Here is a 27,780-nt window from a genome sequence, read left to right as displayed (position 1 = left end):
CAATTTAATAGTTAACCAAACACATCTTTTTAAATACTTGAAAATAACATTCGCATGTTATATTATTCTCAAGATAATATTTCCACAAAATAAATAAATAGTTTTTGAAACAAACGCTCCCTTAGTATTTAAATAGCATGTAATTATGCAAAAATAGTTAGAGGCATAGGTGCACCAATTAGATAGAATCATAGAACAAGTAAATGATACATCAGAAGGCCACGAATAGTATGTTTTACCTTTCCAAATGACTACGTGTACAACAAAACACAAGGGTCAGACAATAATCTAATATTTCTTAAATTATTACAGTAATTCCGTTCCCAGCATTTTACATTTCAATAATAGCAGGCATTAGTTGCACAGTCCAGCCTAGTACCCATAGTTTGCACCATAAACTGAGCTATAGCCTCCAGCATGTCCAGGATTGGAAGGAGGAGACGCATAGAGAGAACCATGGGCAGGGTAAGAATTGTATCCTTGGTCTGCAGCAGGCACAGTTGTTTGCGGCTGTGCTGGTGCTGCAGCTGCAGCTGCAGCTTCAGCCATAAAATTCTGCACCACATATTCATAATTGTATCAGTTGATTACCACGCAAAGCAACTGCATGTTTGGTTTAACTTATTTTAAAGAAATAATAACTTGTTCTTACTAAGAGAAATTTTGAAAATTAAGTGACTGTTTATCTAAATTTAAGTATTACAAACATGCATTAAATCAGTTCAAACATTGACAACATAATCCAGAAAAATTATGAACACGAAGCTCAGATAACTTCAGTCCCTCTCTTTGGGAACAAAATAAGAAAGGATAGAAAATGAAATTAGTAAGCAATGATAATTTTCTCACGTCATACAAATGAGGGGGGTGAATAGGAACAATTGAAAAAAAAACAAAATTACAAATTTACTCCCAACTTTTTTAATTGGGACAATACTTGGGAAAGGTAACTTTGTAATTTAGAAATTCAACAAGCTAATGGTCCCCTACACTTCCTCTCCGTTTTTAGTTAAAAGATTAACCTTGATGAAAATGGAACTCAAGTGCAAAATGAATATTTTAGGTCCCCGATGAACACTACAAACAGCTTTTCACTGAATAATTTCATATTAAGATTAAAAAAACAAGTTTAACTACAGTTGAAAAAATATTTAAAAGGCATGCAGCATCTTAAGGATTGAAAAGTTTTTAAATTGATTAAAAAACCAAGATCAGAATTACCTGTATTAGTTGCTGTGCTGTTTGGACTTGAGAAGCAGTTCCACTGATTTCAACTGTCATCTCCCCAGGAACACCTCTTGCTTCTTGTATGGTAACAGTAGCCCCACTAGCTCGTCTGATGTAGCTTATACTTGCTCCAGCTGTTCCAATAACAGCATCAGCATAAGATAGAGGAATTTGCATTTGCTGCGTGATCTGCCAAAATAACAACAAAATTAATCTTTATGATAAAAAAAGTAATAAATTTTATAAAGAACAGGAACTCAGGTCCATATAAGTATATACTGCATCACCTCCAATCCTAAATGTCAATACAAAGCTAGTCATGAGTGCATGCCTGCACCCACACTTCCATTTAAACTCAAGCTTAAATTATTAATCATCCAAGTACAGATATTTCATATACTTTGTTTAAATATTTAAGCTAAACATCCAAGTTTTTGTTTGTTCTTTCACCATCTTCTGCTATCTTAAATCTAACCTGAAAAGAAATGCTACATATCAATTTATATGGAAATTTTGTGACTAGCTTGCTAGGTTTCCCAAAGTTACAAGAAGTCCCTGCACGAAACCACAGAAATACAAACCCACAAATTCTACGAACAAGTACAGCATTCTGTTGGGGATTATTACAAAACAATTTTGCAATAAGAACAAGTACCTGTGTGACAATGGAAGGTGCAGATTGAGTATTTGAAGATGCATGAACACCTATTGAAGCATCTCTTCCATAAGCAGATATACCTTGATGGGGCTGTCTGTCCACTGGAGGAGGCATTTCAGCTGGTGGATAATAACTATCAAGTTGTCGTGGAGGTGGCATGTATTGAGAAGGAGGTCCAAAACCAGAACCTCCACCAACATTTGGAGGAAGACCCTGAGGTGGACCCCAAGATTGGTGGGGTGGCATGTGCTCCGCATGGTGGGTATTAGCTGTTTGCATCTGGAGAAATAGTAATTTAGGGCTTATTTGTTTAAATTTTTATAAAAAAGTGATTTTAAGGATGTATTGAAAAAGAAAAAGAAATAGATATTCTATGGAAAATATAAGCTATTTTTTGCTTGATAACAATTATAAAAAGTACTTTTTAAAAAAAGTGATAAAAAGTAGTTATAATTATAGCTTTTGTTCAGAAACTACTCAAAATAGTAAAAAAATGATTTTTTTTCAAAAGTTAAAACAAATGCTAAAAAAATTTAAAATGTTATTTTCAAAATAAAACTATTTCTCCTGAAAAATAGCTGAAACAAATGGGCTCTCCCAAGCATTTATCAGCTTTATTATGAAAATAGGTTCTTAATAAGTTTAAGATGAAATCACACTTACATTCATTTCAAAAATTGGAATTACACCGCGATCAACTAAAAACTTCCTTAGGTGGGAGGCAATTAACTCTAATGCCTTATGCACTCCAGTGGGATCCCCTACTACTTCAACCACCCTGTCATCTTGAAGGGCAAAAATAGGGAGGTCTTCTGCAGAAGAGAAAGCCATGCAGATGGTTAGCAACTGGACAATGTCAAACAGCCAATCAATGAACCAAAATGCAAAGATTGGAAAAAAGCTTCAAATTTTGAGTAATACTATAGTTGAAACCATAAATCAGAAGATTAAAAGTAATAGATATTGTTTTCTCTATTCAAACCACTCCCTTAAATTGTATCCTGCAATAATTTCCAGTTAAAAAAGGATAGACAAGGAAGATTCCAGAATGCTTCAAAACTAATTAGATTGTAGGAGTGATCTAGAATAGAATGTCAAAACTGAGATCAAGATTATTTTCCTGACAACTGAATTAGTAAATGAAGGATTCCATTATTTTCTAACTAGTCATTTATTAGTGGTAGGAGTTAGAGATGCATATCTGACTGCTTTGGTGATATCAATAATATAAATAATGATAAATCCAACAGTGGCAAGAAAGTTATGACACCAGTGAATCGCTTAAAAGCATGTCCAGATTGTGCTCTATTACAGCTGTAGTACACAGTGCAAAAAGCTCAACCTTACCTCTAATCAAAATCATGGTATCAAAATTTTAATAAAAATAAAAAAACATAATGAAATCCATGGAAATACATAATTCTAAAATAATGAAAAAAGATAATAATGGAACAACTGGATGAGAAAATGTTATATCAAATACTAGCAAGAACCTGCTCCAAGAACTCTAACAATACAATTGGATGCTTCTTGGATAGATTTTACAGTCCCTCCTTGCTTCCCAATCAAACTTCCTGCTTGTGAGGCTGGCACTAGAAGTTTTGTAGAAACCTTCCCCGCCACACCTGAAGGAGCATGGGTAAAATCACTCTCTAAACCATCAATAATCCGCTTATGAACCCTTAATAAGCCATCCACAGCAGGAGGAACAGAGGAACCAGGTTCCTCTTTAGCTGATATCATTACCTAACCAAATGAACAAATAACAGCATCAGCCCATCCTTGTCCTTAACATTCACTACAATGTCTAGGTACAACAAGAATACAGAATATAGGGTAGCAAAAAAAAAAAAGATTAACCCACAATAACACAGCAACAAAAGCATTAATTACCAAGCATATTACATGCCACCCACAATGTCAAGCTAAGCAAGAAAGCAATTTTGAATATTACAAAATCTAATAACTTAGAAGACTCAGAAAAAGAAGCCAATCCTCCTTCTGATATTTTCTTCCCCGATTAATCCCTATAATGTTCTCACCTGTCAACAAAATGCCAGAAGAAATCCTTTACCATCAGATCATCTTTCTACATGCCCTACACAGCTCATTATGTTTGAGACCTTATCTTGATAACTCTTGCTCCTAATTAATCTACATTAGCAACCTTACCAGATAGTACAACAGCAATAATAGTCTTATACCAATGAGTTAGGCTACATGGATCACATAACACTATTAGGCTCAGTTAAAAGCCAAATTCTCAAGGATATTGTTCACCATGAGATCCTTTTTAATAATTTAACCTCATCTGATATTTGTAAATCAAAATGTTGAACAACTTTCGGTTTAAGTACCAGCCATGGCAGCACATTGTTCATTATTAGCAACTGGGTATCATAATATTGCAAAGTTTGGTTCCGAGATGGATAGATGGAACATGATACATATGAGATCTTAATGAGCATCTTCCATTAAGAATAAATTAAACATGAAGAAATCTAATGTGTAATTTAAAGACTGTGCAGCCTAAACTCTTCACCTGACCAAGAAACCCCTTTCCTTTCTCTGCCCTTTTACCAATATATACAATAAGTCCACACCGTACTTATCTTTTCCCAGACCTCTTCCATTTTTTCTTACTTGAGTAGTGAACCATAAGTTTATCACCTTAAATTTCTCTTCAGACCTCTACCCTTCTTTCTTACTTGAGTAGTGAACCATAAGTATATCAACTTAAATTTCTCTACCCATCCCCTCTGCCAATATATGCAATAACTCCAAAAGTTACATATACCACAAGAAATGCTCCTTACTACTTTTATTCAACCAACTAAAACAGACTAAGAATTGCCTGCAAAAATGGAAGTCTCAAACTGGAACATAATAATTCTAATAGGCCAACAATATATGACATGTCACAAGATATAAGATGCATGCCACAGTGGAAGTTTCTTCTAACTCCTTAATGATTGAATCTCGGTTTACAAGACTACAAGAGTGCATTTAGCTAATTCTAGAACAGTATGACCAACATTATCTAGTAAAGAACTAGTATGATAACATATAAATCATTAACACATAGAGAAGCTCCATGTGTTAAAAGTCAACTTGATTGATAGACTTGGGTAGTTTTTGTATCCTTTTTGTCCAATAACCTGTATGACAAAAAACTTTCAGTTTTGATACTTAAGTTTTAACGGTTTAAGTATAGTATTAGATCTGGTTATAAGCTTCTTTTCATTGCTTGCAATCTGCGGCAAGACATCAATCATCCAGGTTTTGAATTTACCAGATGGAATGCAGAGCTTCATGGTACTTTGGAACAAAATGTCTACATGTTAACATACTTTTCAGCACTCTGCAATGCTCAATGCTGATCCCTGTATCTGGAACTTTGGTTCTTCAATATTGAGACCTAATTGATGATTGAGTCGTTGCCTTTAAAATTGGAACATTGAACCTGCACAGATTCATTTTCCGTTAGAATTAAATTCATATTCTGTGGATTCTTGCCATCACTCTTCATTTTCGAATTAGCTTCATCTTCTTCAACTTAGTTTTTTTTTTTATTATTGTAGCACATGATTAAGGTCACATTTTAGAGTTTAGACCATGGACAAGCTACATTTTTTATAGTTGTAATACTTTGATTTAAATTTCTGGGTACAACAAGAGGACACTGGAAATGTCATGGAAGGTAGCTGAAGGAAAGACAGCCACAATCTATTCTCCTTCATAATATCATCACAGACTCAATTCCACTGGATAATTAGCACCACTTGAATTACTTACTGTGAAGTGGTTCCCGAAACATAAATTCCAGATCTTCAAGAGGATTTAAACATCCAATATGCAAAGGAACTTGAACCCTTCCAATATTTTCTAATCTAAATATTTATAAGCAGTTTGGACACAGACTAGTAGAAAATAATGCAACGCATACGTATTATATAAATACCTACCAAATTAGCCCTAAAAAGGAGACACACATCAGTTCATACAGTTTCTGTTCATTTATAATGTCTTATTCAATAATGGTAAAACAAAACTAGAGATAAGACATATAACTAAATTCTATCACCATGAAACTCCAAAGAAAATCAGATAGCACCAACATCATTCTACTACTCCGATCACCGAGAAGCTGGGCCGATATTTAAAATTATAATATAACATAGAGAAAGAAAAAAACACAGAGGCAAAAGAGCATGGTAAAGATTCTAGATCAATACTAATCCAATATCAATTATCAAGCGGCTGAACTATCAACAACAACATCAAACCGTATTCCCCCAAACAAAAAGAAAAGAAAAGAAAAAGTAGAATACAATTGCAATTAAGTAGCCAACAAGATACATATAAGGCTAACTGATGAAGCTACAGTGAAAGAGAGAAACTTACAGCCCTTTGCACAGTTCCGGGAGGACCATCAAGAATTTTAACGCGAGCTCGTGTCTCCTCGACAATTTTCTTAATGAACTCTCCTTTGCGTCCAATGATACCCCCAACCTTCTGCGCAGGAACTAACATCCGAAACACACTCTCCCCGGGCCAACCCGGCCACTTCTTCTCCGCAACAACAACCGCCTCTTCACCACCGTGCATTTCTTCCTCCGCCTCAACCTCAATCGTTTCCTCAACCTCATGCTCACCGCCCGTGTACTGATCCACTTCAGCCATCAAGGTTTCACTGCCAAGATACACAGTAAATGATACTATTATAGATATTGACAGAAACGAAACATCACATGCAAGTAGCAGGAGGAAGGATTCGAATTAACTGGATCTAGAGGTGGAAGACACTAATGGCCATGACAAACGAATAATCAATTATTGAACAAGTTAGTGTAGAGTGTAAAATTACCTTGAATGGGACGAGGAAAAGGTACAGTTACGAATCTAGGGTTTTGGAAGGAGAGCCATATATATATACCTGAATCCGCCCAACCACTCAACTAACATCTTTGCAACATTTGCTCTTTAACTCTTAACTAGTTAACTGTCAACTCTGAAGTCTGAACTATAATTATTGAATCTAATTTAATGTAAATTTGTATAAACATCAACCGGTTTTTTTTTTTTTTCAAAAAGAAAACTGGTTTTTTCTCTCTTGAATTGTATATATAATTTTACCTATATTGTTATTTTCATGTAAATTAAGGTGGAATTTGGTATAAGAAATGTTATAATTTTTTTTTAAAAAAATGACATATAAATAAAAGTTTTTATAATGAGTATTGGATATCTTTTATTAGATATTCATATATACTTAAAAAAATATTGAATATTTATATCATTCTAATTCAATTAAAATATTTTAATTTTTAATGCTTTTCTATTTTTTCCTTTAACCTTTCCATTCAAATCCTAAGAAAAATTAACTTAAATTAAATCATATGTTTCATAGCAACTAACAACTAAGAAAATAAATTCCTTAATTAATTATGCTATTATAACTCTGGTTTAAGTATTAACAAGTTATTTATTTAAAAAAATCTAAACTTGGAAATATAATATTTTAATTTGTGCTTGCTTCAAGATTAAAAAATATTCTTAATTATACATTATTTATTTTTAAAAGATAACTTTTTTCATATTTTGTTTGATTTTTTTTCCTAAGACAAGAGGTGGATACGCACCTTCCTGTGATATGAGGATAAAAGTAAGTACTTTTAACTTCAGGTTCGATTCTTTCTCCCGTCATTTTAATTTTTAAAAATATTATTCCTAATCATATATCTTAAAAACATATAATAGTAGATCCTTATGCTTAATAAAACCTGAAGCGAGAGGAGTTATAGGATTTCCATATATATGCCAGTCAAATTCTACAGGTAGATTGTTTGAGGAAGCCTGGTAATCAATTTGAATAGGTGTAATATCACATTTTTTATGAAAAAAATCAAGTTACACAGTAACTATGTTTTGACTTTTGAGTAATATTTTGAATTTTCGCAATTAATTATGTGGTGATTCTAATTCTAATGCTATACAATATTCGTTGAAGTTACGCCATTAATTTACTGGTTCAAGTGGAGTACAACTTTACAAGGAGGGGAAAAGTGGAAACAACTCATTATTATATAACAAGGAAAAATCCTTACAGAATTTCCATGAATAATGAAAATCTAGAACGAGTAAACACCACATAAGAAGCATGTGTCTAGGAAGATCTGAAAAAACCAACGAATCAATTTAAGGTGTGTGTGTGCGTGTAGGAATGCAATCTAAAGTGACACAACATTGGGAAAATGAGAATCTAGCTAGCTACATGTTGGACCACTGAGTGGAACCTTATCAATGTAATCTCGATCGAGGGTATTCAATGAAACAATTATCTAATTAATCTATCCACTTATGTACTTTGAATGCAAACAGCACAAAACTGAGTATGCATGGGATGTTAACTACATAAGGTGCACATTGAGACCAGCCTGGATCTCCTATATTAATTTGTCATTTCTTCTCATTGCCATCATCTGTTGCAGCTGCTTCTGATTCAGTGCTCTTCTCAGTTTTCTCCATAACAATTTCAATCTACAAAATCATGAAAAAGGGTTATTATTTTGTTTTCTCCATATAATATTACCAAACAATTATAAAATCCACTTGTAACCCACCTTAGCCTTCTGAACCAGGCGACCTTTGTTCTCATCCTTCAGGCTAACTGAAGATGTCGAAATTTCTGTTCCATCCCACAATATTGATTAGGAAAATAACCACAATTAACCATCTTTTGTAAATGAGACATTAACAAACAAGAAGAAATCTTACTCTTCTCAGTAGCAAGTCCATTGTTCTTCAAAATTTCGGCAATTGTGACAACCGTAGTTATACCTGTAGACAGGATTACACTAGGTTAATGATGAACATGAATATACAGATGGACTCAAAACTAGCTGCTACATGATATGGAGTAAATAGCATTAAAAAATTAAAAATGTTCAGTTTTATATTTATAATAACTTTCCCGCAATTTAGACACGGAAGAAAATTTGATTTTTATGTTCAAAGACTGATGAATGAAAATATAAGTTTTAGAGAAACAGTACCCATTCCAAGAGCAGAAAGCACAACCTCATCGCGTTGCTGTATGTACCTCTGTATCAAAGCATAAATCATTTCAGCGTTATACACATAGGATCCAGGGGATAATTTTTTATACATAAGAAAACGAAAATAACAAGGCCTTCGAGAAATGTGAGAGCGATTGAGATAAATCAGGAATCCAAACAACAAATTCAGTGACTGCATAAAGAATATTGTTACTTTCAAATATAACTTTTTTTTTTTCTAATTAACTCTTTTGACCATATCTATCAACGTTTCCTTTAATATTATCATAGTCTTGGTTGCAGACCTAGGCAAAGAGAACATTTAAGAAGCCAATCTTTTTCAAGAGAAAGTTATTATAATAAATCAATGTGACTCATTTGATCGTACATATGCATACACTTTCAAATAATAAAGAGACATATAAGATTGAGTTAATGGTAAAAGATAAATGGAGGGAGGGATAGGTTGCGAGTTGGAATATTCCATCAAAAAACTTACAAATAATAAAAAGAAAAGAATCAAAGAATACATTTACGTACCTTGGCAAGATTGACGTAAAAGAAAAGGGGTTTCTTAGTGTTGGAAACCTGAATTTTGTTCTTCTTGGGGGATTCAACTTCATGGTTAGTGTTTTGATTTTGAGGTACGGAGGCAGCAACCGTCGCGAGCATTTTGATTACTTAGTATCGTATGTATGAATGTGTGAAGGTAAAATAGGGTTGAATCAGCAAGAATGATAAAAATGAATGATATAGAAAGAAAAATAAAAAAGAGAGAACACGTGGCGGTGTTTGGACGGGGTAAGCTCTTAAATTCTCTCCTTCGTTTATTAAAAGGAAAATGCTAAAGCAGTTAGGAGGAAGGAGAAAACTCTTCATGATCGTTGTTTTTTTGCCTTCATTGCCGGATATGTCCCTTCCTCCTTACTCAATGGGCTAACTCATCATGTAGCCCAACTTAAACAAGAAGGCTTCATTGTTCATGGACCCGAATATTAAGTTAAGAAGGCTTCACTGCTTCTACTTTTGTTTTCCGAGTCATCCATATAAACTCTTCTATATTAAGCTTAAGAAATTTTATGAAAAATTAACCTTTTATAATCCCCTAACATGTGTTTAATTTTAAAGAAAGTATACACAAGGAACAAACACTTTCACCATATCAGTCAATATTTTTATGTATTTAATTTACTTTAAATCTTAAAATGTCCATTCTATTATACATTCTTTTTACCAACAGGGGATTAGTACACTTGGTCAAGTCTTTCATTCACACCTGTGACTAGAGTTTGATTTTTCGATTTTTCTTATTGATAAGCAATATAAAAATTCCCCTATCAATTTTCATAGATTCCCCTAATCCAATTTTTTTGTAAAAGATTTTTTTTTAAATCTTTACAGAAGGAATGGGTTATACGATCGTTGTGAGAAAATTGAGAACCTGTTTAGTTTAGGATCTTTTGTTTTTATAACTATATAAAAATGTTATATTATTTTGATTTATTTCTTAATTCTAAATATTTGCATCAGAAAATGGTAAAAATGTTTTTTTTACTGTCTTTATTTTTTATTTTCATCAATTCTATACGAGTATTTGAACACTGAAAAGAAATTTTTAAAAAAATAGCATTTTGACCACTATTAAAAAAAATAAAAATATTATCTTAAACCAAACAAGTTATAAGTTTGTTCTAGCATATAAAAAGGTGATCATAGATGCCAAAAAGGAAATCATTTGAACTAAACAAAACTACAAAAAGGAAACGTTGCTTGTGATTATATATGTTATTCTGGATCTTTTTTAAAAAAAAAATGGTATCACATATGACATGTCTAATAATATGAATGATTGGAGGACAAACGTTGCACGTGTTACAAAAATTTTGTTACTTTTCCTAATTCTGGTTCTGGAAATTGCGCGTGCAAAGTCGCAGCCAAAACAAGGGACCATATATGCAATGGCGTCAATGTATATAATGTGCACTTTTCTTTTCTTTCCCAAAATTAAAGATAGCTACAATGAAAAGAAAGGAAATGAATAAATTCTCTTATGGTGCTATTGACTCTTAATAACAGGTGTTCATATGCAGCGATAGCAAAACAAGGTCCCAACATTATAGTAGTGATAATCTTTTTCACAACTTTATTTGGCGTATATTCGTGCAGCTAGCTAGGTCCAGACAATACATAATAATAAAATCAGCCACGGCGTCTCTGTCTTCAAAGGGAAGTTGCATTCTCTAAATTAAAGTAGCTTCTCTTTGATGATCCTTTCAACATAAAGGCCAAAGTAGAGTTTATTTTCCCGCGTGGAGAAGTGTAGGCCAAATTCATTTGATTCGTTGAAATGCTCTATTCCGTTTAGCCTTTTTTTTTTTTAATTATTATTTATTAGTCCTTTTCCTTATGATAATCCAAATAAACCCATAAAGCCCTTTTCATTATTAGTCCTTTTCTGTGTGATAATCCAAATAAACTCCTAAAGCCTTTTTTAATTATTAGTCCTTTTCTTTGTGATAATCCAAATAAACTCATAAAGCCTTTTTGAATTATTAGTCCTTTTCTTTGTGATAATCCATTGTGATGCGTACTTGAAGAGCATTCACACCGTTCCCGCAATCCCAATTATAGAATTAAAACACAAAATTACTAAGAAAAAAGAGAGGATATTTTGATTGAATATTCCAAAAAGTTCACGTTTTTAATTAATTAAATTAGAAAGCATTTTTAAAATAATTTAGGACTCATTTTTTTATTATAAGATGTAAATATCTATACTTCAATAGTTTTTTTGTGTGAAATTCTCTCCCCGCATCTTTCTCTTTCTCCTTTTCCTCTAAGATCGCAAGTTTATCTAATAAAAAAATTTGCCAGTTCTGTTGTCCCAACTTTTATTGGAATAAGCCTCTTAAACTGTGAGGAATTTATGCACCATACAGGTAAATTCTTTAAAACAATATGAATTCGCAAGTTTCTAGCTAATTTTGTTAGTACTTAATTGAGTTGTATGAGACGAAAAATGGGTTGTGATACATGATCGTGGACAGCAACACAAAGAAAAGGTGTGATCAGTCGTTCATATGTGAACACTGAACATGCACTGTGTAATATAGACGCACAAAACTGATCAATATATATTTGCTCAGGCTTGGATAATATAAGCCATGTTTGATTGTTGATGGGAATATGGAATCTTCCCGAACCAAATCACGATTATTTCTGGCAATGTATCAAAATTATGTGTGGTATAAACTCCCAAATTTGCTTATATATGATTGATTTATTATAGGAAGAAAGATGCGGGATGGAATACCTTTTGTTTTTTGAGAAAATTCCAATACCCTTTGTGATTGACATTATATATTAATTTGTTTTTTTAATTGTACTTATTGCTCCGTTTAACGTCTAAATCTGTTACAGTGTGATTGGTTGGACATTAGCACGGGACCCCAAGTTGATGAAAGTTGACAATGAGTGAAAATCAGAATTGGTAGTTAGGTCTCCGTCTTTTCTAGGATTGGCCTTTGCTAAATTTATCATTTTCTCGACACAATTGACTAATCATTTTATCAGTTAAGCTTCCACGTCTTGTCTTGATTACGATTCATTGTATAATAAAGTTATTATTATAAATATGGAATAATCATATACGTGCATCCCACCGAATAAAGAATAAGAAAAAAAATCCCAAACTTATCGTGAGAACAAATTGGACGAATGAACATTTATGGGCAACAGGGATTTCCTCATACTTACATAGTCGGTGCATGATAATAAAAGATGAAAGTGAACTGCGAAAGCAAGGGTATGCATTAGATAAGATTAGTGTTATTATTAAATAGGGTTAAAAATCAACTTTTTATTTTAAGACTATAAGTAATTTGTCTAGACTAAAAACATCTATAATATGGTGTTTGCATACGAGACTTTACTTTAAAAAAAAAATCAAATATCTAATTCTTAGACTAATTCAGTTTTACACGATAAATGTAAAAAGTTCAATTTTGAATAATTTTGATTTTATAAATTAACTTAATTTGATTGAAAATGAAATTGGTCTCTGTTTAACACTTTTTACCTGAAAACAAGTCTTGAAATAAATTTTAATATAAAATTTTTATTCAATGCAAAAAAGATATATTGGTCAAGCATACTTTTAATTAAAAGAAAACTTAATTCTAAAAAATAACAACAAAATATGATTATTTTGTACTGAATCGCATATAAAACGTTTAAAAACAAGCTTGAACGTCTTCCTAAACATGCTTACAGGCTCTCCACAATATTACTCGGTCTTGAAATATTATTTAAACTTGCATTTTCATCCCATCAACGATCTACTTTGTGTGGGTGTGTTTCACGTTGCATGAATGTATAACTTATTCAAGAGAGGGGGGGAGAGTGTCGGTTGAGGTAGAAAAACTATTTGATAGTTAAAGTGTTGTTAGTATTTTTATATATAAATTAAAGAGATCAATTAGAATAATAAAGCCTACATTTTTCATTCCTTCACGTAGCCATGAACAATAAAAAGTAAAAAATGATGCTGTCCACATGGACGATTAATGAACCATAAAAGAACTAGGGGGTTGGAAGCACATGACCCCATAGCTTATTAAAACAAGATGATTAAAAATGTGTATATGCAATCCAAACTCTACCTATATATGGTGGGCATTTCCCGTGCCGAGGTTCCACTCATGTTTTATTCGCTTTTTCATTTTTTATACATTTGATTATAAATAACATATGAAAATTTAATAATTAAGGGGAAAAAATAATATCATTTAAACGGAAGAGAATTTTGTTAACATCCATATCTAAATTTAATAAATAAATAAATAAATAAATAAAAGATAAAAGATAGGTGATTTGAACATATTTCTTCCCTTCACTTCCCCACACTCTCTTAATTAGCACCAATATAACCTATAAATTCGTTCTTCCCTTTACTTCCCCGCACTCTCTTAATTACCGCCGATATAACCAATAAATTCGTTGTGTTGACGGGGAAAGAAAAAGGAAGGGGAATTAATGTCCTAAAGTGACTAACAAAATCAAGGTTATGGCTAGCCACATAGGGACATAGGAGGTCCCCATTCTAAAAAAGCAAAATGAACCAGAGCCTAATTCTCCTCTACGACTTTGACTGTGTTTATTTTGGACTTTGCTTGTTATATCTGTCTAAATTATAATGATGACAGCATATGTATCTTAAATCAATAAATTAATCCAGGTTAATAGTTATAGATCGACAGACGCTAATGATCAAAGACCAAAGGTTTGTGTGTTGATTAGAAAAACTAAATTGTCAATATAACATTAATATAATTGAATGATTGTATTATACTACTATTGTACTGAGACGGCGTGTTGGAGGGGATATTTAATTAAATGCGAAGGCTAACTTTTCTAAACGAACGGTCAAAAAGGCTTGGAAAAGGGATAAGTTAGGAAATTAAAACTTCGAGTAATATTGCCAAAAAAAGTAGGTTGCACTTAAAAAAAAATGTACCAGGATTGATGAGTTTCTCTCTAAGTATACTTTTGTGCTATCTTAAAATTATTAGGTTTTTTTTTAACTTTTGGCATTCGTGTTTGTAATAGATTTACATCTACATTTATATTTAAATTTATTTATTTTCACATTAAAATTTAATTTAATAACATTAACATAAAAATAAATAGACATATATTTTTTTAACTAGTTATTAATAAAGGTGAAAATAAGTAAGGTTAACTAGGCTTTAGTATATTAGGGTACAACTTAATTTGCATAAAAGTCTGATTTAACTATAAACTTGTCTAAATTGTCTATTTTATGATAAAACTAATAAAGAATATATAGGCCTATTGAGCTAAATAAATAGACTTATCGATAGTAATTATATATATTTATATTATTATGTGTTATATATGAATACTTATGTATATATAATACAACATATTATAATAAAATACAATATGTTATATATTTATGTAAACAGGTTGGTCTATCAAATTTAATGAGTTTTTTACGGTTCAAAGCTTGACTTTTTTTCCTGAAGCAATTTTTTAGAAGAAAAAAAACTAAAACTTGATATTCTTGATACACGAGTCAAGTTAAGTTAAAAATTTAAAATATTCTACTTAAACTATCATTTGACTTTATTGTTTTTTTAGTTACTTTTTTTCTGGGTTATAATGGTTATTTATTTTTTTATGGAAAAACATATTTGTTTTGTCACTCAATATTTAGTTTATTTTAGTTTCTAAAATTTTTTTTGATCCATTTTAATCTTTATTTATATTTTTAATTTATGACATTAAGTATCACCAATAAGTAATGACATAACCGCCAGGTGACTTATCGTGTGATCTATTACTTTGACTGACAAAACAACCACATGTCAAAATTATGAGAAAAATATGTTTTTTTTTCTCATTTTTTTTTATGAATTCAACTTTAGTCCCTAAACAAAATTTTATTTGATATTTTTTTTACCAATCTTTTTTTAAGTTTTTTCCATTATTGTCTCTAATCATTTTCATCAAGTATAACCGTTGAGTGATGATGTGGCAATCACATGCCTTGCAACCTAGACTATTAGTACAATGTAATGACTATATGATACAAAATATTGTTGGTTCAAGATTTTTTTTTTTTTTTTTTTTTGCAGTTATGAGGCACTACAAATCCTCTAATAGTGTAAAATTGCCAAAAAATGGTCCATGCAAGGGAGAGGAATGATGTTTTTGTTCACTAGAGATGATACTGATTTGACAATAATGATGGGTTAATTAGAGGAAAAAAAAAACAAACAAACAAAGAGAAATGGTAATGGTTAAGCAAGAAAGGGAAAGAGAGGTAATAGAAAATTAAATGGTTTTTGGGGGTGGATGTAAGATGACTATAGTATTGTTTTGGTGATTAGGGTTTTGATTGATGGTGGTGGATGTAGGATGATTGTAGTGCATTAGAATCATAAAAAAAATGTCTTAATCTAATAATATTTTATCACATTATTATTACATTATTCTAGTAGTTCATGTTAAGGCACATGATTGTCACATTATTGATTAACAAGGATATTTTATGATAATGACTAAAATCAATGATGAACAAAAATATAGAGACTAAAATTGGTTAAAAAATTATTAAGTGACCAAGATTAGCCAAAAAAATGTTAAGGGACTAAAATCATTAAAAAAAACAAAATTACCGAGGAACTAAAAATGAATTTCTTTAAAAAAATGGACTAAAAACACGATTCACTCATAAATTTGATACAAGATTGCCATATTAGATTGGTAGACCATATAACTCCCAACGATTATCACATCATTACTTAACAATAATATTTAAAGATTACAAAAGACTAAAATCATAAATGGATAAAAATATAGGAATTTAGTCAAAGTAGCTTATAAGCTGGTTAATGTAGCTTATAAGCTACTAAAGTGTCTTACCAAGTACACTATTAATATTGGTCAAAATTTAATTCAGAAACTACAAACAAAAAACACCCAAAATTGAGGATGAAAAACATTTTTTTTATTAATAATGTTAAGAGTTTTATCATTATTAATTTAAGAATTTTGTTAATTTGTGTCTCTAAGCACATTAAGAAACTGATATAATTACTATTAAAATGCAAAAAATAAAAATAAAACATATCATTTGTAGTTATTAATGAAATCTTTGATTTAATAATATAAAATTATGTTACTTATAATAGGGTTAACTAAATTTTTAGTCACTAAATTTGTTTGAAATTTAATTTTTAGTCCTTAAACAAAAATTTGACTAATCAAGGTTCATCAACTTTTTCAAAATTTAATTTGTAGTCTCTAAAAAAAAGTTTAATGGGTTTAGGTTCCTCAACTTTCTTTTATTAAGAATTTTAGTCCCTAAACTTTTAAAAAATTTATTTTTTAGTCCCTAAAATATCATTAAATAAATAAAAATAATGAACTCAAATTTTTATTTAGAAACTAAAAATTAAAATTTTAAAAAGTTTATGAAACTTGACCAGTCAAAGATTTACAACCCCTAATAAAAAAAGTTAAGAGACTTTTACAGTCAAACTCTTGTTTATAGACTAAAAATTGAATTTAAAAAAAAATTAAAAACTTAGTTAATCTTTTATAATATCCTCATACAAATACATGAACATGACACTATTTAAACAAATTTAATATAATACATTAAAAGTTTGTCAATTTTCATTATAATTATTTAAAATATTATATTTATCATATTTTTTTTATTAATTAACAGTGTAAAAAATAACAATTGTAAATTTTTTTCTATAAACAAACATTATGGGATATATTGGGTGAATATGTAGTAGGTGTGTATTAGAAAGTTTGGTACGGATATATGAGCTTAGCCCTTAAGAATGGGGTTATGGTGATATTTATGGGGTCATACAACATCCACACATGACCCTACACGTGTCTGGCGTTTGTCTCTGATTTTCTGCACCTTATTATGGATTGGATTGAAAATTGGGGCTGAGGGTTGTTTTCCATTTGACTCGAACGTCACATTGTTGAAATTTGACTGTCATTTTAACACCGTCTCAAACGGTTAAATTAAAAAAAAAATAAAAACCACGAGAATGAAATGGCTGGTTGCCTCTATATATAACCAAACCAACGAAGGAAGGAACACTAATAATCGGAAAAGAAAAGAAAAAAAAAACTAAAAGGAATAATCATATATAAATTTTGGATTTCGCACGTAGCTAGCTACAGAAGACAAAGGGGCCTTGAGTCTCGAGATCTTGTCAGATCGGAACGCAACCGCCACCGAGATCGTTTTGTTTGTGGTGCTTTTCTTTCTTCCTCACTTTTTCTCATACCTCTGCAATGTGCCTCTCTTATTTTCCTATTTCGGAGATCTGTTTTGTTCTTATTTCAATGCTTATGTCATGTTTTAATGTTCCTGTTTTTGTTAATTAAACGAAGCCAAGCCAAACCATGGACTCTTTTTTGGTTATTTCTATTTCCATTTAAATAGATTTTGTGTATATTTTTCGTCCTTGGGCCACGTTGGAATTGCCTTTCCCCGACCTCGTCGTTAAAATTTGCATGCGTGTTTCCGAATGATTCTGCTGTTATTCCCGGAATAATACCTTCAAATGCCTCTCTTACCGCTTTTCTCCGGTTACAAGTCAAAACACATTCAAAACCGTTGTTGTTGTTGTGGTTTTTTTTTTTTTGTTTCAAAAAATAAATAAACAAAAAGGTTTCTGAGTAGTTATTAGAATTTCTGCTAGAGAAACATTTTTTTTTTCTTTTCAAACAGGGTGTCGTGCGCGAGATTAATTCATTGGCGTCAGCTTAGCTTGGGCCACAAGATGCTTTCAAGGTCTCCTATATCTCTTCAAACTTAATTCGAATAAATCATCCTTTTTACTAGCGAATTGCCATCTACCTGATTGTCCAGAAATCAACAGCTATTTTTTTTTTTATTCTTTTTGCATTGGAATTTATTTCTTATATATACCTCCATCCTATGTGTTTTTGTCCTTTTTTTTATGTATTTATTTGAAATACATCTATTCCCCTTTTTTGCTTTTTTTAGATTTTTTGTTTTGTATATTTATATTTGTATCTTTCATTCCCTTTTTGTTATTGCCATCTTTCTTGGTTTGGGGTGGAAAATATTATGGAACAAGTTCTGGCACCGCAGAGATTTTGGGATAGGTGTGTGTGTAAGGGGCATATTAAGTTAGAGCATGGCATGAGAGGCGAGAAGAGCCACTCTTGATCATTTGATCTTACATATATAGCTAAGGTTATATTTAAGCAGGATGGAATGATTGAGATTAGCACTACTGACGCCGTCACCTAATACGCTATATATATCCAAGACTTACTCCTGAAGTAAGTGGACTCCCCTCGAAGAAAGAATTTGATTTGTAATTGTTACACATAGTTTGTCTTGACCCTTGAGCTTTGGGATACGTAGAGCAGAGATGCTTCTGTTCCATGCCTCATGTTCTTTTCTTGATCTGTTTGCTTTTGCAGACAATAATGTATATTATGTTTTAGGCTAGTTGAAGAGATCTGCTCCTGTAGCCGGAGAATGTTTATATATCCACCTTCTTAATATATTCTTGTTCTAATAGACATTTAAATTTCTTCTTTGCATGTCAAAGGCATATATTTTCTTCATCAACATAAGCAACCTATTCAAAATGTTTTGTTACTTACCCTGCAACTTATACCATGCAGCGTTATGGGAAGGGAAGTTACTGGCATACAGGTTATGGAAAAGAAGCCAAATGGTGCCATAGGGGCTTCAAATGGCAGTTTAAGTGATAGAATGCGTGTTTCTCCCAAAATTGCGGCAATGGTTCAAGCAATGGATCATGAGATAAAGGAATCTGCTGAAGCTAATTCGTTTGAGAAACATCATGAGAGGAAAGATGTTTTGAGTGCCAAAAACATGAAATTAAATGCTGGCTTGCCAGAAGAGGAGAATGAGAAATCTGATCAGGTTCCAAGCCCCTCTGCTCCACAGCCATCTGATCAGGTTACTGAAAAGCATGTCACCCACGCACAGGCTGTTGATACTGAAGCTGACGCAAGTGGTCTGAACTTATCTCCTAAAGCTAACAATATACACTCGCCTAATTCCTCTAAGAATTCACAGGTATTGTGTCATCATTTTAAGTTTGAGTGTCTGAAATTTGGCTTAATTACTATTTTGGTCATCTAATTCATTTTTGAAGTTTAATTTGGTCCTCTTATTATTAAAAGGTTCAATTAGGTCCTCTAATTTTCAAAAGCATTTCAATTTGGCCTTTTTATTTTTAGAAGTTTCTATTAGGTTTTTCATTTTTAATACTAAGAGGACCAAATTAAACTTCAAAAATAAATTAGAGGACCAAAATAGTAATTAAGCCCTGAAATTTTTATGTGCGTACCAAGTCAAGTATCTGAAATGGTCCTAATATATGTTGCGTATGAATTTTTTTACGTTGAATTGTTTCCAATAGCACTAGAGGAAATGTAAGTTTTAGAGAATAGCAGAACTAGGATCTGCCTTTTGTTTTTAATGATGGTTATTTGCATGATATAGGTTAGTGACCAGATTTGTTTTCCCTGTTGCCACTGTTTAAAAAGTTACTTATTGCTGTGAGACTCCTTATAAAACACAAAATTTAGATAGTTAATCAGCCATGGTTTAAATAATTAGACTGGAAGGGAACGACCGCTGAAGTGGGTGCCACCAGGGAAGACTTCCAACGTCTGCTTGGAGAATTAAAAAATCCAGGAGAGAGCGACGTCGTCTATCTTCGGGTTTTAAAGGCCCTGAAGAAGCATAGACGCTGAGGCACACATACCTGGTTACTGCTAAAGAGAGAATCGAGAAGCTACATTTGACAGGTTGCACTTGGTCAATTTCAAATGCAGTTGGTACCAAAAAGTGTTCTTGGGAAACTCAATACCATACGTCCGCACCTAAGAAATACATGCAACTTCAATTCAGATTGAATGTCTTCAAAGTTCTTCAACCTATGATTTTGCAAAACTGGCTACCAATAGAAAGTATTTTGTTTGGAAATTTTGCTCTTATGCTAGAAATTCTATGTAAAGAAATTACCTTAATCTGCTTATATGTATAGTAGGGATGCTTTGCAATTGCATGTATTTCTGTTTCTGTGTGAGATCGTGTGAGTGTGTTTAATGAGATTACTGATATGCAAAATCTGTTCCATTTTCTTTTTCAGCCAAACTCACCTTTTTCACCAAGGAAGTCGTATCATGATGATGAAGATAATTGGTCTGCTGCTTCCTCGTATCCTCAAAACTTAAACATTTTGATTGTTTATTCTGAACAGATCAATTTTTAGGTATATTGGAAAAAAACTTAGAATCTTCCATAGTCATACTGAATGCTACTAAACATCAAAAAGTTCCTTATGCATTTAATAAAAACTATTTGGAACCCTCCAAATAGACCTACATTTGACCTATATTAGATGTAATATGTAATATGGTGTTTGTTTTCATTTGTTCTTTAACCATAATTAGTAGCGTTGCATCTGCACGCACTGCCAAATCTAAGGTAACTGTAGGTTCAGCCCCTACTTTTAGATGCTCGGATCGCGCAGAGAAACGGAGGGAGGTAATGTTTTACTGAACATTTAATTCTAGTTTATATTCTGGGGTTGTTTGTTTCTGGTTGACAACTTTGGTGTTATCAGTTGAATCTATTTTGTGGTTTTTGACTTTTTGTTCTTATTGCCACTTTGATTTATCTATCCAGTTTTATCTGAAATTAGAGGAGAAACATCGAGCTCTTGAAGAAGAAAAAAACCAGTATGAGGCAAGGAAAAAGGTATAGTGGTCTTTACAGTTGCTGACCCACCGCCCATGTGTGGCTTTTTATTTCACTTTTTGCTTTTATTTTTGTCTCCCCTCCGTGCTAGTAATGTCTAATCACTTTAGCCAAAGCCTAGCCTAGTTTCATGCCCATGTACATGGGTGACTTGATTTCTGTTTATCCTTCCTGGTTACCTTTTGCATATTGATTTGACTTTTATCTTATAATAATAATAACCTGAATAGGAAGAGGAAGATGCAGCAATTAAACAGTTGAGAAAGAACCTGGTCGTTAAGGCAAAACCAGTACCAAGCTTCTATTATGAGGGGCCACCCCCCAAGACTGAACTCAAGAAGGTACTCTTTTTTCTATTTCATCTGCCTTTTCCAAGTCTCAGGATGCATATGAATTGCAATTAAGAATCTTAGAGTATGCACGAATAGATCGATGGAGTAATATACAATAGGAATGTTAAAATGCATGACAAAATCAGGAATGCAAAATTGACAGTAGGATACACCTATGGCTATGGTACTATTTCTTGTCTGAGTTCAGTGACAAAATCATGAATGCAAAATTGCCTTGTCATGATCATGTCATTTTTAGTTTTCCAAATTTGCTAATAGCCATCATTAATCAGTTAGTAAAACTCTTCATTCCCTTTCCTTTGATAGCAGCTGCCACTGACTCGCCCCAAGTCACCAAAACTGTCCCGGAGAAGGAGCTGTGGTGATGCTGCCGGCATATCCCCAGAAATTTCTACTCGAGGACGTCACAGTGTTGGCAATAACCCAAAACATGGTAGCCTTGTCCCTCCCAAAAACAAGGACCTGGTCACTGGACGTAACAGCAATGGCTCTAGCAAAACCAAAGAACGACCAAAACTGGATAAGGAAACAAAAACAGCTCCTCCTAAAATCACTGAGCAGACAAATGCGGACATATCAGTCCAATCATGAGCTTATCAAGATTTTACTGACCTCCAGCTGAGAAGAAAATAACCTTCATTTTCCTTTGCCTTACCAGATGGGATACTTTGCAGAAAAGATGGCCTAATTTTCTTTTCATCCGGACTGACATTTTTATGTGGTTTGTTTTTTTTTTTTTTTTTAACTTGAAGTGTATATGTTTTGTAAGTTATATCGGCACACATTGTTTTATATATAAATAGTTATTGATGTAAGATGTATGTACGAAATTTGATATCCTCAAATTGCTCCAGACTTAGTAAGGGAAATTTATATGAAATATATTCCTTTTTGTAGGATCTTTAACTTATTTTATCAATGCTAAATCCTGTGTCCAGTGTCTTTCTGTTTTAGGTGGTAATAGGAGCTGGATTTCAAGAATTGACATTGTTAGTAGGAGAACACATCTTTAATCTTGATTCTTGATCACGTGGTACTTGTTAAAACAATGGTTATTTATGCGATTTGATTGTTCCAGAACTCAGCATGGATTTGTTTTATTATTATTATTATTGTTATTATCTGTGCATGGCATGCTGTTTTGTATGAATGTTAATTAAACTCGAGAAATAAAAAACGCTAAATTATACAAATAATTTAGTTTTTCCTGTCAAATCTGAGTTCAAAATCTAACACAGGGTTTTTCAGTAACGACATGGCATTTTCTCTTAACAGGAAATTTCCTCCACCTACATATAATAGTCTGACACTTCAACTACGTTTTGCAAATCTTTCATACAATTTATAAATCGCTATAATTATCACTCTAGATCATATACTTGCTTAATCTAAAATTAATATAAAATTATAATTACCAAAATATGTGTTTGTACAAAATTGTGGATTACGAATGATTTTCGTTTTTTGTTCAAAATTATTGATGAATACGATTGCTACCTAAGACGGAAGAAGTAAAAAGCTAGGTTAAAAAAGTAAATGGGGCTGGGAGTGTTTTTCAATGGAAGAAAAATAAACGCATCATTAACAAAAGAGAGAGACGAAACATATTTTAAAAATAAAAAAATAAATGATTATTTTATCAAATTTATACGTTGTCCAAAATGCATTTAGGTTTAATTTTTAAATATTTTTGTGGCATAGTTGAAAAAAGAGAGGAAAAAATATATTAATAAGAGTAAAATAACTCTTGTTTTTGCTAGAACAATAATTTGTTTTTGTGGCATGCTCCAAACTCTGAGTCTATTAGGATGAGTGTTTGAGATCAGTTGGCCTTTGTTGTTGTAGAGTAGAGTCTATGAATTGAATGGAGCTGTCCTCGTAAAAGACAAAAGACAGTGCTATCTCTTATGGTGGATTTGGATGGAAAGAAAGAAAATATGAAGGGAAAAAAAATATAAATAGTGATGTTTTTTTTTGTTTGGTTGAAGAGAAAAGAAAATAGAAAAAAAAGTTGATTTTTTGTGACAAAAATTAAAAATTTTATTTTCTCTCATTTCCTTCTCAACTTAAAAATTAAAATTTTATTTTCTCTCTCACTTTCTTTATTTGAATCCAAATGGAGGGTTAGTTAATGTAGCCTTTTTGGTTACTATGTTGGCCCTCATAAAAGACCCATGCATAAAATAAAAAGTTACAATTTGGTGGGCCCATGCCAGTCTAACGTGTACATTAAGATTGATCAGATATCTAGCCGTCCTCATATTTGGGTAGTGCAGAAAGAAAAAAAGGGTGTTGGTCCAACAAGTACTACTATTCATTTTTGTACTCCTCATATTTATTATTTAGGGCTATGCTAAGTTGAGCAGAAGCACCCTTCTTCTTCTGCTCGATAAAGACACATGTATTTATTATAATAGATAATTTTGTGTGAATTAAATAAGATTAACGTGATTTCTTAACCTGTGAGATTATGACACTATTTAAACAGTAAATATTTTAAGGTGATTGCATGTACTTAATAGGCAATCCAACACAAAATCACTTGGTCCTGGAATCTGGAAAATCATGGTTGGACTTGGTGTGAGTGTAAGTCTCAAGGTTGGACATGTGTGTAGTTGCAGCAATGGTTTTGGCACGGTGACTATGGAAGCTCAAAAACAAAAACTCTCTCCCTCCAAAACCCGCAGGAAATCCTCCTACGGAACTTCTAGAAGGTCCGTTCTGAAGAAATCCTTCAGCCAAGAGCAAGTCACCTTCACCTCTCCTCTCTCCGCCGACCCCCTCGTCGCCCTCATCGGCGGCGGCATCTCCGGCCTCATTTGCGCCCTCTTCTTGGAGAAGCGCGGCATTCGCTCCACCGTATTTGACACCGTCAGTCTCTCCCCTCCCTCCCCTAACTAACTAATTTCGTTATGCCAAACCTAAACGACGTTTTTTTAGGGTATTCACGGTCTCGGAGGAAGATTGGGAACCAGAGTCGTCGATCCTCATCCTTTGAAATTCGATCATGCGGCTCAGTTCTTTACTGTCAGCGATTCTCGCTTCGCTGAGATCGTCGACGCGTGGATGGAGAAGGGTTTGGTGCGCGAGTGGCTGGGTACCGTTGGAGACCTTAACAATGGTGGTGAATTTGTTCCCTTTCTACCCTCTCCTGCGAGATATGTCGCCACCAAAGGAATGCGCTTCCTTGCTGATTCTTTACTGTCTCATGTGATTCCTTACTCCTTGTGTTAGATTACACACACCTTCAATTAAAGTTAAATAATTAGTTTTTCCTCTAAGTTAAAGTTTAAATTAGTTTTATATATAAGTTAAAATCAACTTTTGAAGAAGGTGATATAAGTGAGTTTTTACAGATTAGGTTACAGGAGAAACTTATTTCATTTTTTCTTATTCTTATCTCCCGTGTAAGTGCTTATAGAAAAATTTATCCAAACAAAGCCTTTATTCTACCTTCTTACTTATTTTCCCTCTCCTATAAGTACTTATTGAGAAGCTTATCTAAACAAGGCCGTAGTGATTGTTATTTCTGTTTTTGCTGCTGTTATGAGTTGTGCAGAGTCGCTTGGTTAATGTGGTGAGGCCGTGCTGGATCAGTAAATTGGAGCCGTTCAATGGGATGTGGCACTTGAGTGAAAATGGCAAGCCTCGTGGCGAGTTCGATGCCATTGTTATTGCACACAATGGTAACATAATATGTCCATCTTGACCATATATTTTCTTAGCTTTGCTTCCTTGCTCAACTGATTTTAATATAGACCATTTAGTTGGATTGCTATTCTGAAATTGTATTATCAACTGAAAATTTGTACAGTTATTGGCTTCTTATTGTAACTATATTTGCTTACAGGAAAATGTGCAAATCGCTTGCTTATGACATCAGGATTACCATTAATTGCAAAACAAATGAAGGTTGGTCCAAGATATACGCTGTTCAGTTCATTTGATTTGATAGACTAGCACTCTTTTCAGCTTCATTTACTGCTAAGGCACTGTTTTATTCATCTCATGCTTTTTCTTGTTTCTGTTATATTGCCTAATAATGTGTTAAGAGGTTGGATTTGAGTTCAATATGGGCCCTTCTAGCAGCATTTGAGGACCCTCTTCCTTTTCCCGGGAGCACAGAAGTTCCTTTCGAAGGAGCTTTTGTGAGAGGAGTTGATTCAGTGTCATGGATGGCCAATAATACCAAGAAACTAGAGATTTCCGAGTGTGGTGGTCCTCACTGTTGGACCTTTCTGAGCACTGCTGCTTATGGAAAACAGAATAAAGTTCCACAGGTAGGTGGTTGAATTTTCAAAACTGTATATCATGAATTAAGATTACCAGCGTTAGATTGGATTTAGCTTATATTCAATATTTTTTTATTTGTTTTGAGGGTGGGGAATGGATGGGAATATTACTGATGATATATCATTCGTTATCTTACCTAGAATTACACTTGAAAGGGATTTGATTATTTATAACCTTTGTATTGTCATGCATTGATTTAGACTTCTTTATGAACATATATTGCCTGCAATACTTAGGGCTTTCTACCAACTTTTGGTTATCAGGAAAACATCCCATCTGCTACAGCAGCAAAGGTAAAGGCAGGAATGCTAGATGGAGTTGAGTCTGCCCTTGGATTATCAAAAGGGTCACTTCCAAAACCGTTGTATACCAGGCTTCAACTATGGTAAGAATAGTATCTTGAAGTATTGTATTGCTTGCTTTGAATTGTCCTTCCATAGCTTTGACCAAGTTAGGCGTATAGAGTTTTTTCTTGTATATGCTCAGTAAGGAGGTAGGTAACTGGGAACCAGAATTTTCAAGCTATGTATTTTGCATGTGTAGTCTATGCATGAAGTAACTGGGTTAATAAGAAGAAAAAGGGAACAGCAGAAGAAAACAAGATGGTTTAATAAAATTGAAAGAATTAGCAGTTTACTTGAATCAACTTGCTTGGATCATATCAAGTAAAAAGAAAAGGCCGTAATAAAATGATAAGGGATATTCTTGTACTGGAGGATGAGTATGTGAATATTAATGTCTATTTTTAGTAGGGCAGAGCCTGCCATTTGGGAAGGGGTACAGTTAATGTGACTTCTAACATTATACAGTTGCTTGACGATAAAATTGTTAACTATGTGTGCTCCCTCAGTAGCATTTCTTCTGTGATGTTCTAAGCCACAGCTCAATCTTCAACAAATCAGATGGGATATAATATTTAATAATCTTTAAGTTCTAAAATATCATATTGGTTACCGTTGAACTTTGCATGTAAACTTGTTTCATTGAAAATTGTTATTCTGAGATTTGCAGGGGTGCAGCTCTTCCAACTAATACACCTGGAGTTCCTTGCATTTTTGACCCCTTTGGAAGGGCAGGGATATGTGGTGATTGGCTGCTAGGTTCTAATATAGAGGCAGCTGTCTTAAGTGGAATTGCTCTAGCGAACCATGTATGCCACTTTCACTTTCACTTTCACTAGTTAAGTATTGTCATTGTCTTACACGAAATTTTTTAATATGCTAATTGGACATCTTCAGCCTATGTAAGTAATTCAGTTTTACTCTATTGTGAAGTGCTTTATAAATTTTTATTTATTTTTTCTTTCAAAATTGGGTTGGACACTTTTTTGACACAGATTGCAGACTATTTCCAAAGCCCTGGAACTGACCCTGGAGAGTTTGCTGTTGGTTTAAATAATGAGTTTCAACCACTGGAAGGCCATGATATTGGACAATTCCCTGGTTTGGGGTCAGAAGAAAAGATGAGTGAAGGCCAAGCGTACGAACTTGCCAAGTAGTCCATGGTGCTCATGAAGGTCTCTCATCTGGTAACAAAAAAGTCATCTCATATCCATGCAAAGGAAATCCCCCCGAAAGCTTTGCTGGTTTTCAATGGAAGATATAGCTTGAAATTTGAACGCTCCTTTGGGTGAAGAGGGGCCTTATCTCCCTCAACAGCCACATGATGACATGAAGCGTCTCAGAATTGTAATTCACGCTTCTCTTTTGAAGAAAGAGATAGTGGCATTAGCCACATGATGACATTAAAAGTCTCAGAATTGTAATTCACGCATCTCTTTTCAAGAAAGAGATAGACATTATTATTGTCCTGAAATGATCGTAAATCATCTTTCTCATATAATATCCTTATAAA

At 32.9% G+C, this 27,780-nt stretch overlaps 4 protein-coding genes across 11 annotated transcripts; 2 read left to right on the top strand and 2 right to left on the bottom strand.

Moving 5' to 3' along the window:
* Window positions 1-217: 217 nt before the first annotated feature.
* Window positions 218-6,912, bottom strand: LOC100808237 (flowering locus K homology domain). 2 transcript variants are annotated; one of them, XM_003554664.4, is made up of 7 exons: window positions 6,753-6,912; window positions 6,290-6,578; window positions 3,379-3,631; window positions 2,549-2,697; window positions 1,883-2,164; window positions 1,222-1,416; window positions 218-555 (listed from the first exon to the last, which is right to left on the bottom strand). In XM_003554664.4, the coding sequence occupies exons 2-7, from the start codon at window positions 6,566-6,568 to the stop codon at window positions 373-375; spliced, it is 1,341 nt and encodes a 446-aa protein (XP_003554712.1). In that variant the 5' UTR covers window positions 6,569-6,578; window positions 6,753-6,912; the 3' UTR covers window positions 218-372. The 2 variants fall into 2 exon arrangements, with proteins under 2 accessions (XP_003554712.1, XP_014627451.1); XM_014771965.2 differs by lacking the exon at window positions 6,753-6,912 and adding an exon at window positions 6,670-6,721.
* A 1,364-nt stretch (window positions 6,913-8,276) lies between these two features.
* Window positions 8,277-9,819, bottom strand: LOC100305998 (uncharacterized). The gene is given in 5 exon segments (NM_001249162.1): window positions 8,277-8,425; window positions 8,509-8,573; window positions 8,663-8,725; window positions 8,941-8,989; window positions 9,484-9,819. Coding segments are annotated over 5 exon segments (390 nt in total). The 5' UTR covers window positions 9,616-9,819; the 3' UTR covers window positions 8,277-8,344.
* A 7,768-nt stretch (window positions 9,820-17,587) lies between these two features.
* On the top strand, window positions 17,588-22,529 carry LOC100807705 (protein WVD2-like 1). Of its 7 annotated transcripts, XM_041012736.1 has the most exons (9): window positions 17,589-17,756; window positions 18,236-18,298; window positions 18,743-18,816; window positions 19,168-19,588; window positions 20,670-20,737; window positions 20,974-21,067; window positions 21,209-21,280; window positions 21,511-21,621; window positions 21,940-22,529. In XM_041012736.1, exons 4-9 carry the CDS (start codon window positions 19,172-19,174, stop codon window positions 22,222-22,224), a joined length of 1,047 nt encoding a protein of 348 aa, XP_040868670.1. In that variant the 5' UTR covers window positions 17,589-17,756; window positions 18,236-18,298; window positions 18,743-18,816; window positions 19,168-19,171; the 3' UTR covers window positions 22,225-22,529. The 7 variants fall into 7 exon arrangements, with proteins under 7 accessions (XP_040868669.1, XP_040868670.1, XP_014627439.1 ...); XM_014771953.3 differs by lacking the exon at window positions 18,236-18,298; XM_006604784.4 differs by lacking the exon at window positions 18,743-18,816.
* Window positions 22,530-24,055: 1,526 nt separating this feature from the next.
* LOC100797075 (renalase) lies at window positions 24,056-27,765 on the top strand. Its single transcript, XM_041012723.1, has 8 exons — window positions 24,056-24,504; window positions 24,574-24,843; window positions 25,193-25,319; window positions 25,484-25,545; window positions 25,686-25,913; window positions 26,190-26,311; window positions 26,938-27,076; window positions 27,263-27,765. Exons 1-8 carry the CDS (start codon window positions 24,199-24,201, stop codon window positions 27,422-27,424), a joined length of 1,416 nt encoding a protein of 471 aa, XP_040868657.1. The 5' UTR covers window positions 24,056-24,198; the 3' UTR covers window positions 27,425-27,765.
* The last annotated feature ends 15 nt before the right edge of the window (window positions 27,766-27,780 follow it).

The sequence above is a fragment of the Glycine max genome, chromosome 19 (genome assembly GCF_000004515.6).
Source record: "Glycine max cultivar Williams 82 chromosome 19, Glycine_max_v4.0, whole genome shotgun sequence".
Lineage (NCBI taxonomy): Eukaryota > Viridiplantae > Streptophyta > Magnoliopsida > Fabales > Fabaceae > Glycine > Glycine max.
Note: the sequence above shows the minus strand (reverse complement) of the source record. Positions and strands in the feature narration are given on the sequence as shown.